This window comes from Miniopterus schreibersii (genome assembly GCF_964146895.1).
Source record: "Miniopterus schreibersii genome assembly, chromosome: 4".
Lineage (NCBI taxonomy): Eukaryota > Metazoa > Chordata > Mammalia > Chiroptera > Miniopteridae > Miniopterus > Miniopterus schreibersii.
The window spans coordinates 19146723-19173523 of record NC_138105.1 but is presented as its reverse complement, the minus strand read 5'-3'; the positions used below and the strand labels follow the sequence as shown (position 1 = coordinate 19173523).

At 39.2% G+C, this 26801-nt stretch overlaps 1 protein-coding gene across 1 annotated transcript in view; it reads left to right on the top strand.

The window, feature by feature from the left end:
• The first annotated feature begins 1708 nt into the window (after positions 1-1708).
• Positions 1709-26801, top strand: part of UBE2D2 (ubiquitin conjugating enzyme E2 D2) — a 48696-nt gene continuing 23603 nt past the window's right edge. The window contains exon 1 of the mRNA XM_081135874.1: positions 1709-2325. Coding sequence (XP_080992000.1) covers positions 2302-2325 — 24 coding nt within the window. The 5' untranslated portion in view covers positions 1709-2301. The remainder of the gene's footprint in view (positions 2326-26801) is intronic.

The following is a 26801-nucleotide window of genomic DNA, read 5'->3' as shown; positions in this document are numbered from 1 at the left end:
ATAGAGAAAACACAAAGCCAATATCAGGCATACAAAAAGGGGTATCATTATGGATGCTACAGATGGTAAGGGGAAAAATAAGAAGATATGAGTAATCTTATTCTAATACTGTAAATTGGACAACTTACATGAAATGGATAAACTCCTTTAAAAATACAAATTGTCACAATGGACCCAAGAAGCAAAAGGGAAAATCTAAATACCTATATTTATTTATTTACTTTTAATATTAATTTATTTATTTGAGAGAGAAAGAGAGAGAGAGAGAGAGAGAAACATAGACTTGTTGCTCCCCCATCTATGCATTCATCGGTTGCTTCTCGTACGTGCCCTGACCAGGGATCCAACAGGCAACCTTGACATATCTGGAGGACAGAGGCACTGTAACCAACTGAGCTACCTGGCCAGGGCTAAACAAATTTTTAAATATGACCAACGGGCATTTTTGTACATCTCCCCTCACATTTATTAGGAAGAAAAAGATTTGGGGCTGTGGAATGTTCCTCTTCACCTCCAACTTCAAACACACCCACCCTGGATGACTAGATAGTTTTTCCATCCTCTGACTTACTGAGTCCACAGCGGCTCTGCCTCCACTCAGTAGGCAAGGCAGTATAAGTTTTGTAACTGCCCTACTGTGTGACTTTTGGCAAGATCCTTCTCTTAGGGGCTCCAGTTTCTCCTCTTTAAATTCAGAAGTTAGAATCAATGATCTTCAAGGTCCCTTCTAGATAGAGGAAAAAACAGAGATTTCGAATCAGAAAACCTCGGGGTGCACTTGAGAATGTGGGCATCATCTACCCGGAAAATATTCCTTACTCATCTCCGGTGTGTCTCCAGCCAGATAGCAAGCGCCTTCCAGCCTAGGCTTGGCCTTATATCTCACTGGTCCTGGTGTAGGGCTTGACACATAGTTGCTCAGTGAATTAGGTTTTTGCCTCCACCTCCTAAAAAACGACTTCAGAATAGGTTTTCTAGGTTTGCTCCTGATGGTGATCTAAACCACAAGGTTGGTTTTAACTACTGGAGCACACATTGTGCAAGTGCCCCCCCACCCCCCGTAATTGGTACAGCACTTTTATTACTTATTTATTATTTATTTATTTATCTGACAGACAACCATTGATAGATTTTGGTATGCGCCCTGACTGGGATCCAACTGCAACCTTGGCTTATCAGGATGTCGCTCTAAGCAACTGAGCTACCCTACCAAGGTAGCACAGTGCTTGTTATTCACCAGAGTGAGGTCCGGGCACTTCTATTGCCATGACTGAGACACATTCAAGTTGTCATCTAGCTGAGGCCTTGATCAGAAAAGCCATCTCTGGGCTGCTCTCGTCATGCTCGAGGAATACATTTCCCGTAGGTGACCACGCGGCTTCGGAAAAAGGATCTGGCTAGTCCCAGCTTTGCCACTATGGCACTGTGTGACCTTGGGCAAGTCCCTCCCTCCTTCGGGAACGTTGCAGTGGGCCTAAGTGCCTCCTTCTAGATCGGCCTATGCTACGGGGACGGTCAAATGACCTGGAAAACATTCGACTTTAAACGTTTCCTGATCTCCGAAGACACTCCGTGGTGGACTAGAAGCAAGGGACTCAAGGGTCGCCGGGCGCGAGCACCCTCGACCCGCGCAACGGCTCTCGCGAGATGTTCTCCCAGAGCTTCACGGCGTCATCCCTCCGGCGGCCGCGGCGGCAGCAGCGGCGGCGGCGACGACAGCACGTAAGAAACTCACAGGGGCGGCCCGTATCCCTCCGCCGCCGGCGCGGCCCGGCCCTCCTTCCCCTGGCCCGCCAATCCCCGCGCCTCCCGACCTGCCCCTCGGCCTGGGCCCACCCCGCGCTCGGGCGGCCCCACCCCGGCGGCGCCGCCCGCCCGTCCGCCTGCGCGTCCCTTGGTCCACCTGCAGCAGGCAGTCAGTCCCTCCGGCTGTCGGACCGAGAGGCGCCGGCCGAGCCCGAGGCCTGGGCTCTTACTCCCTGGCGGAGGGATTCGCGACTGCTGAGGAGGCGGCGCTGAGCTAAGAAGGAAGAGGCCCCTACCGCGGCGGTGGCGGCGGCGGCTGCTCGGGCGGCAGCGCATAAAGAGGCTGCCGCCTGGTGATGCGGTGAGCGCTGCGGCAGGTTCGGGAGCCGAGTGGGCCTCGGCCCTCCGTTGGTCCCACCGGACCCGCGCTTCTGAGCTCTCCATCTTCTCCGGTCGACCCGAGATCACCGAGGCGGCCTCGCGCCCCTGGTCCCTTCCCCATCCCTCCCCTGTCCCCGTCCCCGCCCCGGGGGCGGCCGCCACCCGCCTCCCACGATGGCTCTGAAGAGAATCCACAAGGTAAGCGGCCGGAGGTCGGCTGTGGGTTCGGGCCGCTGGGCCGGCCAGCTGAGCAGGCGACGGCCTGCACTTCCCGCCGTCGCCTCTGCCGGCCTCTTCGGACACGGCTGCGGGCAAGGGCTTCTCCGGGCGGCCTTCACACCCCACTCCCAGTGATGGCGCCCGTGGAGGCCCCGGCGCGCACCCCGCGCTTAGGCCGGAGGTGCGCTCGTCCGCTCAGCGTTCCTCCCCAGCCTCCTTTCTAGGCTCTGCGTGGTATGGAGTCCCAGGGCCTCTCTCCGGCCTGGGACTGCTGCCCTCGAGGGCCATTGTCCGGGCATGCCAGGAGGGGGGGCTGGGGCTGGGGCGTGGGGCGGCCCTTCGACAGAGGTCGAAGGGGCTCGCCCCATCCTCTGCCCGTTCACCCCCCCCCCCTTCCTAGCTCCCTCCACTGAACCGCCTGAGCTTGGGGCCCATAACTCAGACAGACGGAGGAAGCCTTTTTGTCCGATCCACAAGTATTTCTTGATGAGTTCTCTCACCTCTTGGCGGCCGCACGCTTCGGCTCACTCTACTTGTCCAGAAACTGTTAAGAGTAGGAAGTTCAGAAGGAAAAAAACATGAGTCTTTTGATGGAGGAGGGAAGAAGGAGAAGCATTTTATTTCTCGAGATTGCCAAATGTAGTCAGAAACTAACACTTAGGTTTACAGGAATGGGTCTAATAGAAAAGCTGTTAAATTGGCAAGGGTAGAGGTACAAACCTGAACATTGAAAACCACTGGAAAAATTGCGCAATTTTCTTTTACAGCTTAAATTAGGTGATATGTTCAGAGACAACCTTTTAATTTAGAAGGGATTTTGTTAGATTTTTCCATTAGAAAGGACTTCTTTGCCCTTTAAGACAGTTATTTAGTTATTTATATGGAGGTTTTCCTAATACTGCTTCTAGAATATAGGCTTGGCTTAAAATTTAGTGTACTCTCGTCTAGTACTGTAACTTCTCAGTGCCTTTCACTATCTTTTTTTTTGTTGTTTTTAAGAAGTGGGGAAGTGCTGCTGGTAATTTTTGTGTGGTGTTTCACTTGGCTGTATTAAACCTAGTCCACTTAGAAGTAGATCATGGTATTATCTATCTATCCTGAAGGATGGAATGGAGATGCAAGGGGGAAAGAATCAGTTTTCAACTTTGACTTAAACTCAGTGAAAATGCAGATTGCTAGACAGTTTAAACACATCAGCTCAGCAGCCGGTCCTCATTTCATTCTTGATCACAGACCTTTAATGTGAAATTAATCCCGGTGGTTACTGTAAATTAGGTTAGATCCTTACCAAATTCTTTTGACCTCTTTGATTTCTAACAAATGAAAAAGCACAGACTTTAGAAAGTAAATCTTATACTGAAATGAAGCAGATTATTTGTTAAAAGAAGCTTGAACCTTAAGCAAAGATAAAGAATCATTCAAGGGGCAGGAGCACACAAGAATGGTAATACAAGTTAAAATATATATGCATTATTTTTAAGGCTTTTAGGAGTTACTAGGTTCTTATAGAGGCTAATTGGAGAGTTGTCAACTTGAGATTATAACTGTAGAAAATTGTGCACTTATTTTAAAACCGGAAGAGCAGTGAGTATATGTGATAACTTACAGTCAAGAAATGTAGCATTTCATCTCTACATTGATACATGTGTTACTTTTTTCAGAGAGGGGAATAGCACTAAAAACATGCATTTTAATTTTTAAATACACTTGCCCCCAGTAATATGGTTTCTTTGAGTTACTACATATTCTCTAGATTTTCTCTAAAATAGACCCTTGTAAAAATTTTAATAAGGAAAATGAAAGATGACAATAATTTGAATTTTTGAAACTCAGTCTTCTTTCTCCCTGGTTTATTACCTCGAGCCCTCCTTAAGTATGATTCAGCCTCTGAGACTACTAGGGATTAGAAAAATAAAATTTATTTTTGGTATACTAGTCAATAGGACTGTGAAAACAAAATGGAAGTCCCCCCCCCCCCCAAGCTTTTTGTATGACACCAGTTTTAAGTTGCAGACTTACCTAGGTATGGATGAGATCAATTTTATCTTACCCTCAGCCCTAGTAATGCATCAACAATGGAATCCCCAAAGATTTAGGGTTAGGTGGCTTATGTAATTGCCTTGGTCTTGAACCTTCCCAATTATCATTCTCTCAGCTCTCATGAACTGCTGCATCGGGGTTCTAATCAAATTTTGTTAAGAACAAGTACATTTGACATGTGGCATCTTGAAGAATTCCATGTCTTGTTTCTTTGACAGAGGGAAGTAGTGTTCTGTGAATTTGACAATGCCATGTCTTTTTTGGAAAAAACTTTTGATGGACTTCATTTTGATGACCTATGCTTTAACAGTGTACCAAAGAGGGTCATTATGAACATCCAGTGTAGTTCTGTGCAGGGATTGGGACCCTCTGGGATTGTTGGTCTCTGCAGCAAGTGGCCCCAGCCTAGTATGTTTTGAGGTTTTCTGCTGACTTTATAGGTCTTGAGCTTTGATTTTGATGCTTTGAGTGTTTGTCTCTAGCAGCACCACCCCCAGCCTTTTTCCAGTTGGCTGCATCTCATCTGTTGTGGGCTGGGAAACCAGATCACGGAGCTTATTAAAATTATGTCTAAAATAAGATTCAGTAGGCTCTGAATGAAGAGGGTTTCATGTGTTCTGTGAACTGTGCGGTCTCTTTGGTTGATCAGAGACCTTTTAACTCGTTTCCTGTTTTTCTTCTTTTGTTATACATATACAGAAGGCTTTTTGGTGCTCTTACAGTACCATAATATTGAAATACAGGGTTAATTTCTTTATTCATGGGAACAGTAAAAGGCTGGATATCTTATTCTTCCGAGGAGTTAAAGACAGATCAGTTAGAATACTAAAAACTTTTCTTTTTTGTTTAAATTTACCATCTTAACTATTTTTTTAATATATCTTTATTGATTTCAGAGAGAGGAAAGGAGAGGGAGAGAGAGATAGAAACACCCATGATGAGAGAGTCATTAGGGATGAGCCCTCAACCCGAGCATGTGCCCTGACCGGGAATCGAACCTCAATCTCCTGGATCCTAGGTCGACACTCAACCGCTGAGCCACGCCTGGCCGGGCCTAAAAACTTTTCTTAACAGTAATAGTGCCTTGTACATTTTAATGGGATCCTGCTAGTTATAGTTAACATTTGTTATATACCGCTTTAATGCCAGGATCATTACTTGATTTAGTCCATTCCCCCCCCCCCCAATATGTTATTACTGATTTTAGACAGAGGAAGGAAGGGAGAGAGGGAAGGAGGGGAGTAGAGAGAGAGAGAGAGAGAAACATCTGGGGATCAAGCACACAACCTGGGTATGTGCCCTGACTGGGAATTGAACCATCCACCACCTTTTGGTTCTTGGGAGGATGCTCAACCAACCGAGCCACACTGGCCAGGGCTTGATTTAGTCTGTTTCTGTGTTGAAGATTTTAAAAAATTTTATCTTAAATTACTGTTGACATACAATATTTTTGTTAGTTTCAGATGTACAACATAGTGATTAACACATACAAAGTGATTACCCCTATAAGTCTAGTATGCATCTGACACAATACATAGTTATTACAATATTATTATTTATATTCCCTATGCTGTGCTTTACATCCTTGTGACTATTTTTATAACTGGCAGTTTGCATTTCTTAATCCCTTTCACCTTTTTTCACCCATTCCCCACAATGCCCCTCTCAGTGACCATCAATTTGTTCTCTGTAACTGTGAAAAAGATGTTTATGGCTAGCTTCTTTTAAGGCCCCTTAAGGGGCAATAAATAAATAAATAATAATGTTCTCAGTAAAATAAAGATTTCACACTCTTAAAAAGGCCAGGCAGGTACCCCACAGTGAGCAAAGAGAATTGGGGATGGGGAGTGGGTGGGCAAGCTAGAAATTGCATATGCTATCAGAAGAAGGCAGCCGCTACCCAGCTCTCTCCAAATGTTGCTGTTGCCAGAATCTGTGAGCCTAATGCTGCCAGGTTGTTCGGTCGACCCTCCCTCCCTCCCTCCCTTCCTCCTGGAAGCCACAAATCCAGATTTTTGGCAACCAATTCAAATTTTAAAACAACCACCACACTTTTTTGGTAGGTTGGTAGGCACCAGTTTAATTAGAAATAACAAAGGAGTGCCCAGCTGGCATGGCTCAGTGGTTGAGCATCAACCTGTGAACCAGGAGGGCACGGTTTGATTCCTAGTCAGGGCACATACCCGGTTTTCAGGTTTGATCCCCAATCAGGGGCGTACAGGAAGCAGCTGATTGATGAGTCTCATCATTGATGTTTCTCTCTCTCTCTCTCCCCCTCTCCCTTCCTCTCTCTGAAATCAATAAAAACATTAAAAAAAGATAACAAAAGAGTAAGGTTCAGTAAGTAATCAGGAGTGTAAGGATTAAGTAATTTAAACCATATTTTCTATCTTTTTAAAAATTTCAAAGTATTGCTTTATGTAGATGGACAAGATTAGGTAGTTTACATAAACTTCTAATTAACTTTGCATAGGTTTGGTATGGTTATGTGTGAAATTATAGGAAAAGCCAATTTAGTAGATGCACTGATTCCATAGAAGTTTACATCTGAATCTTAACTTCATTATGGATGTGTTCATGTTATGAATCATCTTTCTCTAGACTACATACTTGCAAAATGTCTAAGATTTGGAAATTACCAAAGGATGATTCTTAAGGATATGGGAAAAGAGTTGAAACACTGTTACAGATTTACTAAATTTAAAAAAAGATTATTTTAAAATACTGTACTAGAAATGTGATACCAATATTACATTAATATTATCAGAGGTAAGTGTTGAGTGAATTCCAGTCAAAATGATGAAACAAATTTGCAAATAGCCCTGTGGAGTACTGGGAATTTTAATAAATGGCTGAAGATAGCTGTTTGAATTAGTTCCGTCTTGGGAAGCAGACATACCTTCTTACTCCAAAAGATAAGCTTCTTGAAATCTCCAGGAAGTTGTTTTTTGTTTGCTTGTTTGTTTGTTTTTTAGAAAAGGATGCTTTGCTTTACAAAAGATTCATTGAATTGAGAAACTTTCTTTGCCTCTTCCAAGTTGTTATTTAAGTGTAATTTAAACAGCCAGCATTGAAGAATAATTGTTACTAAATCTAGGTTTTCTTTAAAGTCTCCCCATAAGTATTACTGTACTGTTGACTGACAAAGAGGAAGTGTTGACAAAGTCCATTTCTGGATATTTTAGCCCAGAGAGAGAGGGCTGCTAAAATATCCTAGGCAGTTCTCAGGATAGGAATACCTGACTCATGCCTGATGCTGCCAGGAACTTCTGCAGCCCCATCCCAGAAATGCAGAAGCACACTTGTTTTTTCTGTAGAAATAAAGTTTTGCTGGTTAGGTTCCTAGGCTAACTTTCAAAATCATAATAAACGATGACATAGAAAAATAAAGTATCATTTGTTCTTTCGTCTACAGCAAGGGTGGGAAACGTCTGGCCCTGCCTAGGCAACCACAGGCAGGACTCAAAATTCAATAAATCTAGGAGCTTTTTTCATAGCTAATTTTTAGGTTAATGATAATTTTGTATGGCCCAAGAACGATGTTATAAATGTCCAAATAGCCCTTGGCAGAAAAAAGGTTCCCCACCCGTGGTCTAGAGAGTCAATTGAGATACCAAGTAAGAGAATCATAAAATTTTTAGCACTGCAACACATCTCAAAGCTACTTTCTGAAAAGGCCATGTGATTTACTAGGGCTGAATCAAGAACCTGGATTTCTTGGTTGTGTCCGTTGTCTTTCTGGCAGGCCATGTACCCTTATATAGCTGTTAGGTATAGAAATAGAGGATATAATCTTTTTCTTTTGTTCAAACAATGGTTATTTAAAGCTGTCCCCTGGAACCAGAAGATCTTTTCCTCAACATCTCTTTATTGTTGGAGAGGTGTCTCTAACTCCCATAAAACTATGCAAATTTTGGATGTTCTGTCCTCCATATATTCATGAGTCAAATGGGTTTTTTAATCTCTTCAGAAGATTAAGAATCATTTTTCTGTCTCCTTAAACACTTTTAATCTCAGTAGGTGACCCAATTACCTATTTTACAGAGAAAATAGAAATCCTAAGTGTGAATTTTTTTTAGATTTCCTTTGAAGCCTTTCAAAACAAAAACAAAACCCCATAGCTATGATTTTGAGAGTACTCAGTGTCAGAATTACTGAATCTTCTGAACATCCCTATTAGAATTCTGTTCTCCCTGTTTAGATGAGACAATAATGAAGACTTGGAGAAGTAAACAAACTTGCCCGTCTATGATTATATAGTTATGGTAGTAAGAGCCAGGATTTAGATGCATGCATTCTTGACTACAGAGCCAGCCATTGCTCTAAAATTACTTTAATCATTGCTCTTCTTCCTCTTTTCTCAGCCTCTTTTCTCTGGATAAGCTATACTTTTCCCTTTGTCAAGCTAAGTTTTGTTTCCACCTTTTTCTGCCAGATCCTTGCTCTAGTAATTGTCTCTGTGCTCCTAGTTCCAGTCTCTTCTCTACTGATTCCCCTCAGCACCCAAAGTTATCCAGGATTTCCCTCATCCTAAAACAAAACAGAGACAAAAAAACCTTTAACTCCCTTCCCTTACTAGAGCCACTGCCTTCCTCTTCTTTATCCTTCCCATCTCTGGCATTTCAGTGCCAGAGTTCTTGAAAGAATAGTCTGTTCACTGTTCTGGAACTGTTTAGTAAGGTCACTGTTGATTACTTAATTCAATGGATACCTCAGTTTTTATTTAACTTTTGTAACAGTTGACATGGTTATCACTCATTTCCCTTAGATTTTGATAAACTGCCTCCTCTTTCCTCATATTTAGTGTTTCTCAACTTTACCAGGACACTTTTCAAAATACTAATATTATTGATGGATGCAAACAAGTTCATGAAATAATGCACACTTGGATTAAAATTGACAGCACGAATGATACTAGGTAAATTAATTAAAATATATAATCAGAATATCACAAGCATAAAATTTAGTAGATTATCTAAAAACAAAATATATTAAGATGGACTATCATTCATTGTCATTCTTTTATAAAGTAAACATTTTAAGAGTAGTTTTTTTTTACATAATGAAAGGGATCCTCAATCAGGCGCTACATTACATGTTATTGTTTATTGTCTTCATTACAGTATAATATGAAAATTTGTTTCAAACAGGTGCATTGTAACAAAAGGATAAAAGCTGCAGATTTTCAATATTTATACAATTAGGCTAGTATCAACATTATTGTCTCATAAACAGGTTACCTAATTTAAAAAAAAATAGAAGTGTATGCTTTGTTGATGTTTATTTTAAAATAATCTGCCTTTGGAGTTTAAGAATCAAAGGACTTTGACTTTTATTTACATTCTTTTTTTAAAATTGAATTTATTGGGGTGACATCGGTTAGTAAAAGTACACGTTTCAATAGTACAATACATCATCTGTATATTGTGTGTTTACCACCCCAAATCAAGTCTCCTCAAAGGTCACATTCTTCTAGTGGTTCGGTAGGACCACTTCTTGTGACACTGAGGCAATCGAGCTGGTTGACCAGCATCCTGTGCTGCAGGAACTTGGCCTTGATGACCTGGAAGGCTGCTGCCCTGCAGGCTGCGGTGCGCACGGTGCTAAGGAAGGGCGAGCTCATTCAGGAGTGGTTTTTTGCCTCCATCTCCAGGCAGCGAACTGTGTTCTGCTTCCCGTGGAAGGACAGGAAGCACGGCCACTGCTTCTTTCTATCCACTGCCCACCGGGAATCTTGATGCACCACAGGGGTGCTGTCAGGAACATGGCGCCAGTCCCCTGCCTTGGAACAAGGGACCCTCTTCACCACTGGAAGTGCCTACTGATTTTTATTTAAAACTTCTGTATTCTTGCCCAGCTGGCATGGCTCAGCAGTTGAGCATTGACCTATGATCCAGGAGATCGAGGTTTGATTCCTGGTCAGGGCACATGGCCAGGTTGCGGGCTTGATCCCTAGTGGGTAGCATGCAGGAGGCGGCTGATCAATGACTCTGATCATTGATGTTTCTCTCTCCCTCTCATTTCCTCTCTCTGAAATCAATAAAGATATATATTCTTAAAAAAAACAAAACTTCCATATTCTAGCTATAAGTCCATGGGGAATGGGTTAGTATAGTAGAAATATTTAATATATAATAATCTTTGATTAAATAACTTCTCAAATATATATTGAATTATAGCAAGAAACAGATCAGTGGAGTCAAATAATAAGGTCTATGATTAAATGCTGTTTGTGCATCAGAACACAATGGTTATCATTTGCTTTGTGTGAGCAAGTTTCTTGAGATAACTTTTTGTTTTAAAATCTGCAGAAATATGTAGTATTTCTTTAAAATGTATTAAAAGTGGCCCCAGCCAGGTGGCTCAGTTGATTGGAGCTAGTCCCTTACACACGTGTCTCGGTTGGAGTGTAGTCCCTTACACCAAAAAGGTTGCCGGTTGGATTCCTGGTCAGGGCACATATCTAGGTTGCAGTTCGATCCCCCGCCCCTAAACTTACAAACATATCCTCGGGTGAGGATTTTTTAAAAAGTATTAAAAGTAGGAGCACCTGGATAGCTCAGTCGGTAGAGCATCAGACTTTTAATCTGAGGGTCCAGGGTTCAGGTCCCTGTTCAAGCATCTCATTTTCATACCAAACAGTATTAAAAGTAGACAAAATGTAGGACAAAAAATATTGCCACCTTTATTCCTATAATATTAGTATCTCAAGAGAAATATTACTGTAATTGAAACAGTTCTAATTGGTCAGTTCAGAATCATTTTCCTATAGTCTTTGTACTTTTCCTTAAACAGAAAATGTCTTCTCACTCTACCTCCTCTTGAATTCTTTGTTCATCCTTGAGGACCCAGCAGAAGTGGCCTCTCCATGTGAAGTATGCCCCAGGCATGCAGGCAGTAGGGTTCCATGATAGAACTGTGTCTTAGTATTTGGACATGATCGATTATTCCCCCCTTTGACCAGCTCTCCTGGTCAAAGTCCCTGTTTTAGTCGTTATATTCCTTGCATACAACTAAATGCCTGATGCATAGTAGGCATTCAGTTTTTGCCAACAACATTCAGGAAATGCCAGCGGAGAGTGATGTGGTGGGAAAAAATAGGATTTTGGAGCATCATGCCTGCTAAGTCATGTTCTAACCCTGTGGTCTTAGGCAAACCACTTAACTGATTTTCTTTAGTCTCAGCTTCCTTGTCTACAGAATGGGGATAGTGTCACATACCGTGCAAACCTGTGGTGGGTGAGTAGAAAGAAAGTATGGGCTACATAAAAGGTAGTTTTGTTTTGTGCTTAATCCTCATCCAAGGATATGTTTTTATTGATTTAGAGAGAGAGAAAAAAAAATCAGTGTGAGAGAGAAACATTGATTGTTGCCTCCAGTATGCACCCTGACCAGGAATCGAACCAAACCTTTTTGGTGTAAGGGATGATGCTGCTCCAGCCAACTGAGCCACCTGGCCAGGGCAAAGGGTAGTTTTTAATACTGATTATCATTGTGGCTTAACTGTCCAGTAATGTTGATCCACGGAATTGGTAGAATCTTGGAATCTTAGGTGTCAGTGTTGTCTGTTTAGCATTTTACTTCATTGCCACCACCCCAACCCAAAAAAGAAAAGAAAAACAAAACAAAACACATGGTGTTGTAAAAGTAATGTCTTACAATATTTCTAAGTGGGAAAAAGGGCTGAATTCCAAATTTTTTTCTTCAACAAACTTCAAAATATTGTCCCCTGAATGTGTTTCTAATTCATGTGATAATTTTGTTGGTCTAGAAAACAGTTCTCTTTAACATTATCTTGTAATAGAAGTATCTACTGCTGTCCTTTGAGCACTTCCCCCTACCAAATGATAGCATTCCTTTGCCAACTTCTTAAGGGCTTTTATCAGATGGCATATTTGAAATCAGAGGGTTTTTTTGTTTTTTACAGAAGGCACAATGATATCTCTTTAGAAATAAATTCCTTAAAATAATAGTATACTCATGGGAATGACTGATTTCCTTTAGATTAAATGTCCCCTTATTTATATCATCTATATTAGTTTCATAGGGCTGCTCTAAATTACAAAAAAATTGAGTGGCTTAAAATAACAGAAATTTATTTTCTCACAAATTTGGAGTCCAGAAGTCCAAAACCAGTGTATTAGCAGGGTCACACTCCCTCTGCAGGCTCTGTGGGAGAGGAGTCCTTCCTTGTCTCTTGCAGCTACTGGTGGCTGGCTGTTAACATTCCTTGGCTTTTCCTTGATTTGTAGCCACATCACTCTGATCTCTTCATCTTTATTACCTTCCCCTCTGTGTGTGTCTTCTCTTTTGTCTCTTTATAAAGACACTTGATATTAAATTTAAGGCTCACATATATAATCCAGGGTTATCTTATCAAGATGCAAAGGCCCTGATCGGGTAGCTCATTTGGTTAGAGTGTTGTCCCAATATGCCAAGGTTGTAGGTTCAATTCCTGGTCAGTGCACATACAAGAAGCAACCAATCAATGCATAAATAAGTGGAATGACAAAATCTATGTTTCTCTCTCCCTTTCTCTAATGATCAATTAGTCAATAAAAAGATCCCTAATTTAATTATATCTACAAATACCGTTTTTCCAAATAAGGTAACATTCACAATTCCCAGGAATTAAGATGTGCCACATATCTTTTTGGGGACCATTCAATCCAGTATACTCTCTAATCACCATAATTTTAGTGAAGTGACTGCTGTAATTGCTTTAACCTATTCTGATTTTGTTTTTTACCTTTCTAAAATTTTGAAACAATCTCAAACCTACAGAAAAGTGGCAAATACAATACTTAGAACATTTTTTCTTTAACAATTTTAAAGTAAGTTGTTAATATGATACCTCATCTACCCTAAATACTTTAATGTATATTTCTTACAAACAAGGACATTCTGCTACACAGTCACAATACAGTCATCAAAATTAGGAAATTTCCAATGAAATCTTACTGTTATCTAATTCTCAGATCCCATTCACATTTTGCCAGTTCCAATAATGTCCTATGTGTATAGGAAAGGATCCAGTCCAGAATTACCTTGCATTTAGTTCATCTATCTTTAGTGTCTTTCAGTTCCTTAGTTTTTCCTTGGCTTCATGACCTTGATACTTTTACAAATTATAGTCTAGTAATGTTGACCCATTGGTAGAATCTTGAAATCTTAGGTGTCAGTGTTGTCTGTTTAGCATTTCACTTCATTGCCACTCCAACCAAAAAAGAAAAACCCCACACACCATGGTGTTGTAAAAGCAATGTCTTAAAATATTTCAGTTATTTTGGAGAGTATTCCTTAGCTTGGGTTTGTCTTATTTTCTCATCAAATTGAGGCCATATATCTTTGGAAGGAATGTGACAGTAGCAGTGCTATATCCCACTCTTGGCATCCTATTAAGTGGTATATGATTTTTGTTGGATTCTTTTCATTACATCCTGTCAAGGGTATTCAGTTTCACTTTGACCCATTACTGAGAATTTTCACTTCCATCACTGATGTCTACCAGCGTTCCTTTTCCCTTCAAAATGAGTGATTTGTTCGGAGACACTTTGAGAAAATGTACTTATCATCTTTGTATTTTTAATCTAATCCTGCATAGGAAAGTATCCAAAAATTAGCTGCTTAAAATAACAAACATTTATCATCACATAATTTCTGAAGATTAGGAATCTGAGAATGTCTTAGAGGTAGGTGGTTCTAGCTCAGTCTTTTTTGAGATTGTAGCCAAGCTGTTGCCTGGGGCTGCAGTTCAGTACCATAGGGCTCACGCTATATTTCTTCTTTTCAGTATTGGTATTCCTTTTCTGACAGTGAAAAACCTGCCTTCTATAATATTTATTTACTCATTTGACCAGTTCCCCTGTATATAATCAATCTCCCATTGCTGTGGCTCACCTGCATAGGTATCATTCTTGCTCCACCTCTCCTGGGGATGCCTTTTTTAACTCTGTCCTGTCTTGGACGTCCTGCACTGGGTCATGCCCATTGCTCTGTGGATGTTCTCACCATTTTTTTTTTTTTAAATTCTCACCCGAAGACATGCTTAGAGAGAGGAAGGGGGGAAGAGAGAGAAACATTGATGTGAGAGCGACATGTTGGTTGCCTTCTGTACGTGCCCTGAATGGGGATCAAACCTGCAACCCAGGTATGTACCCTGACTATGAATCGAACCAGCAACCTTTCGGTGCACAGGACGACACTCAGCCAACTGAGCCACTCCAGCTGGGCACCATTTTTAAAAAACTAAGTAAAATACTCAGTTTATTTGACATAAATAATTGGATAAAAACTATTTAAAACAATAGTGCTGGTCATGTAAAACATAACTTAAAACAGATAGAAGTTCAACCCCAGTGATTGTGACCACATAATACTTTTCCAAGTTAGGGAACATAACATTTTCTTCATAGCCCATTTCTTGGAGAAAACTTAAGACCATAATATTAGTTTAGTAGTAGTATTCTGAGATAATTTTTGGTAATTCCAGTAACTGGTAGTTTCCATTCCTAGAAATACCTGGAGTCCCGAAATTTATCTTTTATTGTGAAATATTCTATGTATAAAAGAGGTTTTATACATTGATATGGCCAATACCTATGAACTTTCTGCCCAGCTTAAGATTCTGACCTACCTAATTTAGCTTAAAGTGTTAAAGTTTAGTCAGGAGCAATGGCTTCTCTTGGTAATTAATGAGCTTGGTGTCTTTGCATATTTAGAAATATTCATGTTTTGGTAAGGGTGCATTGTTGTTGGTGATAGGGAATTACTTTTAGAACCTCCCCTACTTCACCTGTTGCATCAAGGCAATAATATATCATCACTGAGTTTAGTAATAGTCCAGATTCCTGTCCATTGAAAGATTATTTTTATCTTTAATCATTGTGCTTCACTCTTGTGAATAATAAATAATAAAATCTTTACTACTTTGAAATTATTGATCTGACCAGGAGTATATCATATGTTTGTAAGCTCTTTTTAAAATTGTGAATTATTATGATAAGAGTGATTAAAATGGTTTAAGACAGAAATTTGGACTTCTTTTTAAGAGAGAAATAATTATAACCTTTATTTTTATCACTATAGGACAAACCTCTAATAAATAAAATATGTTTGACTTACAGTGGCAATCCCAAAACATGCTTATGCAGTACTTTTTTTTTTTTTTCCAGTATATGTAAGTCTTTAGTTCTTTGTTGAATCTATAACTTGATGTGGAAATTAAATTGTATGAGGTCACATGCAAATAGTGTTCCATTGATACAAGGTTAAGAAAATTGTTCAGATTTTGAGGAACAATTTGAAACTAGCAGTGTTTATTGGCATTTGGAAAGGAGCTAGCTATTAATTTCATAGGCTGCACCATGAACATGACTTGATCTCTAATCTTAGAGCCTGAGATAAAACCACCAGTAGTGGTAGCATTGTTGTTTTTTTGTAGGTCAAGTATTTTCTTTGTCTTCTAGCTTCCTGTATTGCTGTTCAATCCCAAACCTTTCTGGTTTCTTATCCTTTATACGTGACCAGTTTTATTTTTGGAAGCTTACAGGTTTTCTTTGTCCCCAGTGTTGTGAAATTTCATGAATGTATAGGGGTATAGGTTAATTTTCATTATTTTGGGGGCATTCAGTTGATCTTTTTGAGCCATAAATTCATCTTCTGAAGTTTTGAAACACTGTCTTGAATAATTTTTCCCCCTTGGTTTCATTAACTTCATTTTCTCTCTTCTCCCTTTTTAAAAACTATATTAGGATGTTGGACTTTTTGGAATGGTTCCCACCCCCCACCCCCTTTCTATTCAGATTTGCCTGTTCTGGACATTTCATATAAACGGCATTATACAATATGTTACCTTTTGTGTCTGGCTGCTTCTGTTCGATGTAGTGTTTTCAAGGTTTAACCAAGTTGTATGTATCAGTATTTAAAGCCTTTTTATAGCTGAATAATATTTCATCGTATGGATATATACCACATTTTCTTCTTCCATTCACGACCCGATGTGCATTTGGGTTGTTTCCACTTTTTAACTATTAAAATAATGTTGCTCTGAACTTACTTTTCAAATATTTTTTGAACACGTTTTCATTCCTCTTGGATATATACCTGAGTGGAATTGCTGAATCGGGTTATCATTCTGTTTAATTTTTTGAAGGCCAAACTGTTTTCCAAACTGGCTGTACTATTTTACATTCCCAACAACAATGTATGAGGTTTCTAGTTTCTCTAATCCTTACCAGTGCTTGTTACTTTATTATTTTGATTGTAGTTTTCCTAGTAGATCTCAAGTGTTATATCATTGTGATCATGGTTTGCGTTTCTCTAATGACTAAATGATGTTGAGCATTTCTTCATATGCTCATTGGCCATATATATCTTCTGTGGAGAAATGTGTATCCTTTGCCTGTTTTTAAATTGGATTGTTTTTTTATTGTTGAGCTGTAAGAATTTCTTATATATTCTAAATACTAAACCATTATCAGATATGTAATTTGCAAAATTTTTCTCTCATTTTGTGAGTTGCCATTCCACTTTCTTTATGGATATACATAATTTACCATCTTAACAGTTTTTATTTATTTACTTACTGATTTTTAGGGAGAGAGGAGAAGAGAGGGAGAGAGACAGACAGACAGACATGGACTTGTTGTTCCACTTATTCATGCATTCACTGGTAGAGTCTTGTATATGCCGTGACCAGGGATCGAACCCACAACCTTGGTGTATCGGGACGACTCTTTAACCAATTGAGCTACCCAGCCAGGGCTGTCATACAGGTCAGTGGTAATAAGTACATTCATATTGTAGTATAACAGTTACCACTGTCCATCTCTGGAACTCTTTATCTTTCACAAATGAAACTGTATACCCATTGAACAATAACTCTCTATCCTCTCTCCTGTCACCCCCTGGCAGCCACCTACTTTCTCTCTTTATTTTGACTAGGTTTCTTATAAGTCTAATCATACAGTATTTATCCATTTGTGAATGACTTATTTCACTCATCCATTTATCTACAGGTGGACACTTGGGTTGCTTACACTTTTATTTATTTGTTTGTTAATCCTCACCTGAGGATATTTTTTTCATTGATTTCTTTCATTGAGAGTGGAAGGGGGGGGAACAGAAAGAGAGAGACAGAGAGAGAGAAACATCCATGTGAGAGAGACACATTGATTGGCTGCCTCCTGATTGCACCCCAACTGGGGCTGGGAATGGAACGTGCAACCCAGGCACGCATCCTTGACCAGGAATTGAACCTGTGACCCTTTGGTGGGCAGGCTGACGCTCTAACCACGGAGACACACGGTCTAGGGCTGGACTGCTTACACTTTTTAGGTATTGAAATAATGCTACTATGAACATGGGTGTGCATATTCTCTTCGAGACCCTTCTTTTTGGGTATATGCCTAGAAGTGGAATTGCTAGATCATATGGTAATTCTATTTTTAATTTTTTGAGGAACTGCTATACTGTTTTCCACAGTGGCTGTAGCATTTTACATTCCCACTAACAGTGCACAAGGGAGATTGCATGGATTTGGACTAGTCCTCCTATATTTCCATTTCTACTTTCCATCTTTGTCTTTTGTCTGCTTTCTTTTTTTAATTTTATTTTTCAATTACAGCTTATATTCAGTATTATTTTGTATTAGTTTCAGGTGTATAGCATAGTGGTTACACAGTCATATCCTTTACAAAGGCGTCTCCCCGATATTTTAAGTACCCACCTGGCACTACATAGTTACAGCAATATTAATGACTATATTCCCTATGCCATATTTACATCCCATGACTGTTTTATGACTACCAATCTGTATTTAATCTCTTCACCTTTTTCATCCATCCCCCAACTCACCTCCTCTTTGTCAATCATCAATCTGATCTCTGTATCTGTGAGTCTGTTTCTGTGTTGTTTATTTTACTCTTTAGACTTCACATGTAAGTGAAATCATGTGGTATTTATCTTTCTCTGACTTATTTCACTTAGCATAATATACTCTAGGTCCATCTATGTTGCAAATGATAAGATTTCATTCTTTTTTTATGGTCAAGTAATACTCCATTGTATATGTACCACAGCTTTTTATATCCACTCATCTACTGATAGGCGCTTGGGTTGCTTCCATATCTTGGCTATTGTAAACAACACTGCATGTCATTTATCTATTTTCTAAAAGACTTTCTTGTTCTCAGAATGTAAGTTTGTTTGTTTTAAGGATTTTGCTCTTATTTCATAGGAGCAATAGCTTCTCATTACCTTTAATGTTATTTATGATAGATTTTTTTTGTTTTGACGTTTTCTTCTTCCTGGGTGGTCTTTGTTTTCTTCTGCTTTTTTTCTCCATGTTGTTTTGGTCTTCCATGTTGAAGATGAATCATATGACTGATCCTTTAAGAGTAGGGCATAAAAAGCTGATTGAAAGGTTGAGCATATGAGGTAAGGTTTGGCAACTGTGGAATTCAGTTCATGGTTTACTGGCCTGGCTATTTCTCCAGATGAACCACTAATGCCAGTGAATTGTATAGCTCTTTATCTTGTGTTGGTCAAGTTTTCTTGAGGATCATCTAATCTCCTGCCTGGAAGATATAGGCCAGATTTATGGTGTTCTCAGAACAACTGGAAACAAAGTGTGTACAGAAATGTTCACTCAACCTTCCTGTTTTTCATACATCTTCTATACCCTTGACTGTGCTTAGTGTCTCTCAGTCCTGAGACCTGTTTTTTCCTCTCCACAGAACAAACCTCCAGCCTGTTGCTTGGGTGGGGAGGGCATTCACTGGAGGAGTCCAGAGTCAGGGAAGTGACCTAGACATCACTTTATTTTTATGTTTTAAGATTTTTATCCAGCCCGTCGGTTGAGCGTTGACCTGGGATCCAGGCGATTGGGGTTTGATTCCCGGTCAGGGCACATGCCCAGGTTGCGGCCTGCAGCTGATCAATGATTCTCTCATCACTGATGTTTCTATCTCTCTCTCTCCCCCTCCTTTCCTCTCTCTGAAATCAATAAAGATATTAAAAATAAAATAAAATAAAATAAATAAAAAAGATTTTTATCCATAAGCAACATATTATATTGTTTTGGATGTTGTCAGAGTTTACATAGATGTTATGGAAATATGCAGATGCTCCTTAATTTACAATGGGATTTTGTTCTGATAAACCCATTGTGAGTTGAAAATAGCCTGTAAAAAATTCATGCGATTCACCTAACCTACTGAACATCATAGCTTACTTAGCCTAGTCTACCTTATATATGCTCAGAAAACTTACATTAGCCTACAGTTGGGCAGTTATTTTGAGTTTCATCTCAAGAGTAATTGCCTTCCTCTTCTCACCAGAAGCAGGAGACACAGGTGGGCCTTTTTTAAGACATGATGGCATGTGAAAACCCAAAGCACAATATTCAGAAAATGCTGGCAACACAGTACATTGTAAAATATTGGTTGTTTATCCTCATGATCATGTGGTTGACTGGGAGCTGTGGTTCACTGCCACTGCCCAGTGTCACGAGAGTATCATACCACATGTTGCTAGCCCAAAGAAAAGATAAAAATTCAGAGTACAGTTTCTAATGAATGTGTATCACTTTTGCACCATCGTAAAGTCAAAAAATTGATCATCTAATATATAAGGCCATAAGTCTGGCCTATATGTTCCAGGCAGGATATTAGATGATCCTAAAGTCAAATTACCTGATCCACCCAGCCAGTGGATCCAATGTAAGTGGAACCATTCTAAGTCAGGGATTATCTGTATATATTTCAAATAACATGCATTTTCAGTGAATACAAATATATCAACAATATATTTTAAAATTTTATTCCCCTGTGATAGACATTTGATTCCAAGGTTTTGCTACTATAGACACTTAAGCTTCAATAATTCCCCATACATGTCTTTAGTGCAGATAGGAGTTTCTTTTTATAGTCAGTAGAACTGTTTGGTTCTAGAGTTTGAGCCTTTTCATTTTTTGTAAGATATTGCCAAACTGTTTTCCAAAGTTTTTAGACAACCGACTATAAGATATGAGAATTTGTAATTAACTTTTTTTCTTTTAAATTTTCCTTACTGTGAACATAACTCACTATAGGAAAATACACAAAATAGATGCGTAATAAGCTGCAATGAAATTTTCAAACACATACGAACATTGAGTGTTCCATAACAAGTTTACATGTGCCCCATCACCTATCATTTTGTGCTAATTCTTGATTACCTCTTCTACCCTCACTGGATTATTTTGAAGCCAGTCACAAATATCATATCATTTTATCTGTAAATAATTCAAGATGTAGTACTAAGAGAGAAGGAAGTTGTTCTCAATTGGGAGTAATTTTCGCCACCAGGTGACATTTGGCATTGTTGTAGACATTTTTGGTTTTCACAATGGGAAGGCATTTAGTGGGCAGATGCTAGGAAGCTGCTAAACATCCTACAATGCATAGGAGAGCTCCCAACAACAAATTACCTGATCCACCCAGCCGGCGTGGCTCAGCACTTGAGCATGGACCTATGATTCCCAATCAAGGCACATGCCCGGGTTTTGGGCTCGACCCCCAGCCGATCACTGACTCTCTCATCATTTATGTTTCTGTCTCTCTCCCTCTCCCTTCCTCTCTCTGAAATCAATAAAGACATTTATTATTTTTTAAATTATCTGGCCCAAAATGTCTGTAGTACCTAGATTGAGAAACCCAGAGATAAGGACTCTAAAAAATTACACACACAATGCAATTATTACATCTAAAAATATGAACAATAATTTCCTGATATTAAATGTCAAATTAGTTAAATTTTTTCTTTCAGATTTGATTTTTTTTAAGTATTTGATTGGTTTAAATCAATGTATAAACAAAGTCAGCTAACTGGTTGATGTCTTTTAAGTCTTTGTTAATATGTAGTTATCCCTCTTTTTTCATACACTTTTTAATTTAATTTTATTTTTTTAATCCTCACCCAAGGACATGCTTAGAGGAAGGGAGAGAGAGAAACATTGATCTGTTGCCTTCTGTAAGTGCCCCGACTGGGGACTGAACCCCAACCCAGGTATGTGCCTGACTGGGAATCGAACTGGCATCCTTTCAGTGCGTATAATGACACTCAACCAACTGAGCCACTTGGGACCGGTCACTTTTTTTTTTTTTTTTTTTTAAGAGAAACTGATATGATAGTGAAACATCCATTAGCTGTCTCCTGTGTCCCCGCCCTCCCCTTACTGGGGATCGAGCTGTCACTGGGAATCAAACTGGCAACCTTTCAGTGCACAGGAGGACGTGACTACGCAAAACCAACTGAGCCAGGGCTTTACATACACTTTTTTTGTTGAATAAAACAGGTCCCTTATCCTGTATTCTCCCACATTTTGTAGATACTGCTGATTGTATTCTCATCTGCATAAACAGACTTGCAAGCAGTCTTCTTGGTTTTAGCCCTACTTCTAGGAGTTGCTGGCCCAATCAACTTCTGAGCCTTTGTAAATTATATTTGGTTCCTTCTTGAGTTTTTCCCATGAATTAGGATTCACCTTCTTATGACTGCTAAGTTACTAACACTCATCAATCTGCTTTTTAGTTTCCAAAAGTTTTGCTGCTGTTGTGTCTCTCATTCTTTGTACTTGTGAGTTGAGCCTTAAAAAAAATAAATCTGTTTCCTCTTATTGTAATAGGATTTTGGGAAAGAAGTAATGTTTGTCACTTTTCCTAGAAGTCTGAGAATCTTTCAATGGTTCTTCCTGTATGTATTTTAAAACATGTGTTGTCTAACCGGGAGTGGCTCAGCAGTTGAGCGTCGACCTAGGATCCAGGAGATCAGGATTCGATTCCCGGTCAGGGCACATGCCTGGGTTGTGGGCTGCAGCCAATGAATGACTCTCTCATCATTGATGTTTCTATCTCTCTCTCTCCGTCTCTCTTTCTCTCTGAAATAAAGATATATTTTTAAAAATAAAAAATAAAATAAAACACACGTTGTAGTGTCATACCAAAATTTATATTGCTAGGAATTATAACTCTAAAGGAACAGGTACTTCAAAAGTCATAAAATACAGAACCCCTGAGGATCCAGTTGCCTTTATGTAGCTGATAAAAGTATTGGACGTTTACATATTACATATTTTAGATATAGTTCGTGATTTTTTTCATTGGTCAATAAGTAACATTTTAAAAAGTCTGTCTTCTAAACTTAGCTAAGGCAGCTAACTTATTATTTACTTCATTTGAGGTTTTTGGTAAATATAACTGCTAAGGTTAACTATTGCTTGGTGTTGTAAAGAACCTTAGACAATATATTAGGATGTTAAACCTGAAGAGACATGGATTACTTGAAATAAACTACTTTTATTATGACTTTTCCCCTTAACAGTATTTTAAAATATTAAAACTATTTCTCTTGGGCCAATAGCTTTTAGTAACAGGGTAGGTTTTTTGGTTTGTTTTAGTGTTTAGCAGAATTAGACGTTTGCAGAAATATGTTATTTTGCTGAGAAACTGCCATGGTGGTAATTGTTGGAAGAGTCTATTATTCAGAGTCCAGTTCTCCTTAGAGACATTTATCAGTTAGCTTTGCTCTATAACAAATGACTCCAAAATTTAGCGTCTTAAATGATTTATTATTTCTCAGGATTCTGTGGATTAACTAGTCAGTTTTGTTCCATGTGTTGTCAGCCAGAATCATTCCTGTGGCTGTATTCTGCTGGCATCACAGTTAGAAGGTCTAAAAAGACCCTTTCCCACATGTCTGGGACCTTGATGCCGACTGTTGGCTGGAGTGTGTACCCCCTACCTCCAGGTGGCCTTTTCAGCAAAATAGCGTGTACCTCCTCCTACGTGGTGACTCGGATCTCTGAGAGAGCAAAAGAGGAAAACCTGTACTTGTAACTGACACAGTGTCATATTTGCTTCATTTTTTGTGTGTGTGAAGCAAGACACATGCCCAGCCTGGATTCAAGGGTGACGAAATAGATTACTTTTTTTTTTAATCCTCACCCGAGAACATATTTTTATTGATTTGAGAGAGAAAGGAAACATCTTTGTGAGAGAAACATTGATCAGTTGCTTTCCGCATGGGCCCCGATGGGCAATCGAACCTGCAAACTGGGTATGTGCCCTGACTGGCAATAGAACTGGCCATCTCTTGGTGTACTGTACAGCACTCCAGTGGTATGTTTGTATAGGGCCAGGAGAAATTGTTTGCAGCTGTCTTTGGTGATGATTTATTGTAGGAGAAATTGTAATAAATGCCTTAATAACATACTTTTAACAGTATTTACTGCCCTGGCCATTGTGGCTCAGTTGGTTGAGTATCTTCCATGCACCGAAAGGTCACCGGTTTGATTCCTGGTCCCAGGTCCCAACGCATGAGGGAGGCAACCAATTGATACTTCTCTTTCACATCAATGTTTATCTCCTTCACCTTTCTTCTTTCTCTAAAATTAATAAAAACATATTTTTTAAAACCATAGAATTTACTTCTGGGATAAGGTCATGTATTGTAAATTTAATTTTGTGGTAGAATTTTGCTTCTTTGGATTCATTAAAAGCAATTCTAGTCCTGGCCACTGTAGCTCAGTGGTTAGAGCGTTCGCCCGTGAACCGAAGGGTCATGGGTTTGGTTCCCAGTCAAGGGCACATGCCTGGGTTGCGGGTTGGCTCCCAACCCTGGTCAGGGTGCATGTAGGAGGCAAACAATTGATGTGTCTCTCTCACACTGGTCTCTCTCCCCTCCCCCTCCCCCCTTTCCACTCTCTTCGGGAGAAAATCACACCCCCCCCAAAGCAATTCTAGTAGTTGAGTAATATTAAATGAATATTTCACTGTGTTGATTTTTCTTTTTGTTAATGCTCTCCCAAGGATATTTTTTTTTCATTGATTTTCGGAGGGAGGGAGGGAGGGAGGGAGGGAGGGAGGGAGGGAGGGAGGGAGGGAGGGAGGGAGGGAGGGAGACATGGATTGGTTGCCTCTTGCACACACCCCTACTGGGGCCGGGAATTGAACCTGTAGCCCAGGTATGTACCCTTGACCAGGAATCAAATCCCCAACCCTTTGTCCCGGGGTGGGGGGTGGGGGGGTGGCAGGAAAGAAGGAGTAGAGAGGAAGGGAAAGGCTTGTTGCCATTTACTTGGGTCTTGGTCTTTTCCTGTCAGAATTATTTACTAAATTGCTTTATTTTTTTTCTAGCTTTATTGAAATATAAATGATATATAACATTGTTTAAGTTTAAGGTAATAGTGTTAATTTGATACTTACATATTGCAGAATGATTACCGCCATAGTGTTAGCTAACACCTTCATCACAGCACATATAATGAACACCTGCATCACAGTACATAATTATCATTTTTGTGTGTGTGTGGTTTAAGATCTATTCCCGGCAAGTTCCAAGTATATAACACTGTATTAACTATAATCACCATGTGCATTAGATCCAGAACTTACTCATCTTATAACTGGAAGTTTATAGTCTTTGACCAACATCTCCCCATTTCCCCCATTCCCACCCACCCTGAGTTGCTTTGTTCAGCCTAGTACCAGGAGACTAAGAAAAAGGAATTAAAAAGATAAAAGATACTAAGATCTAAGTGTTCTAAAAAGCCATATATGTACTGAGATTAAACTATTTCTTTCTTGTAGCATTAAAGTGTAATCACTAGTTTTTTTTGAGTTTTTACTTTGTATTCTTTTAAGTTTTTCCTGTAAGACTTTACAAGCCTAAAGACCAGGGAGGTGGCTCTCTTCCTGGATGCCTGTCTGTTGTGGAAAATGTCAGATAAAATCGAGTTACAGGAAGAAAGAATTTATTACTAGCCTTGTCCTTACGAAGACTCTCATTTTGTTGATAGCACACATGTATTAGGAAACCTGAGGTTGACTAGGCTGTGCTTTTTTTTTTTTTTTTTTTTTTTTTTACTTGAGTTATAATGTTTTATACCAAAGAACTTCTTTGCTTGACACCTCCTCTTTGTTAATCTCAAAAATGCTCTCAGAATTCTGAAGTAGTACCACTGTAATGATGATTTGAGTTAAACATTCCTTTTAAGTTAATTGGTCAGATCTACCATATTAAAAACTGCTTACAAGTGCTATGCTTTGTTCTAAATATCATGGTGTATAAAGTGTTTTTGAAACAGATAATATTTGTTGGCACCAAACCTTTCCCCAGCCTAACTATGGACTTGAATTTTCTGTCTAATCCTATCCCAGCCCTTGTTGCAGATAAAATGGAAATCTGTTTAGAGTGAATTTCATAGTAGGAAAACAGAAACTGTTCATTTTTCTTATTGTCATGGTACTGTAATATCTACTCCCAAGACAGTAGTAAATGCTTCTATTACTATGTAGAAGATACTTGATTAGATAGCATCTCAAGTGATTTCAACGTGGACAAAGAGCTCTTATCTCTAAACTAACGTAAAATGTAATTTTAAAAAGGCATTTCTTCAAATGTACCTATTCACACTTTCGTTATTACTGTCTAGTGTCTAGTTATGGAGGTTGGACTGTTCCAGGGAGATGCAAAAATCTTTTTCTAAAGTCAAATGGTGTTTTGAATAATTATTCTAAAATACAATCCCAGACTTGAGACTTGGTTCAGGCTTTTTTTTTTTTTAAGTTGAATTTTATTTTCTGTACTTTGATTCATCACGAGACAGCTCTGCAAATATGTAGCCAGTCTTCTAGCATAGTAAAATGTAATGCCTTCTTGACTATTGGTCACCTGCCCATCTTATATCATATTGTCAGTCTAAAGGAAGACTGATGTAACTGTGGGAAGATTCATCAGTTTGAAATCCCTAGTTTCAGAGAACAGAAACTGACTGTGCTTTGGAAAAGTGAAATCAGTGAGAACTATTTCTTTTAAGTCTCAAGGATTTACATTTCTAGGTGAACAGTTTTAATATATTTCAAAACACCAGACTACCAAAACTTAACCATATGCTACTTACTAAAAATAAAAATAGTATGTGCAGATTTTTTAGGGGGTAGAGACCAGTTTTTCAGGGTATAATGGGAAATAAGATGTCATTTTTACCTCTTTTTGATATGCTCATTGTCTTGCCACTTTAAGTAGCACAGAACCACAACAAGATAATGATATTAACATTCATTTATTTCCCCATTTTCTGAAGAGTGGGACTATGGTACATGGTGATTAGTGTTATAGAGGAGTGTGGCAGTGACCCTTGACAAAATAAGTTCTTTAGGTTTCTAGTTTGTACACTTGACCCTTGAACAACACAGGTTTGAACTGTGGGGGTTCCACTTATACATGGATTTCCCCCCCCCAATAAATACAGTACTGTAAATGGTATTTTCCTTACGATTTTCTTAATAACATTTTCTTTTCTCCAGCTTACTTTATTATAAGAATACAGTATAGAATACATATAACACACAAAATTTGTGTTATTGACTCAT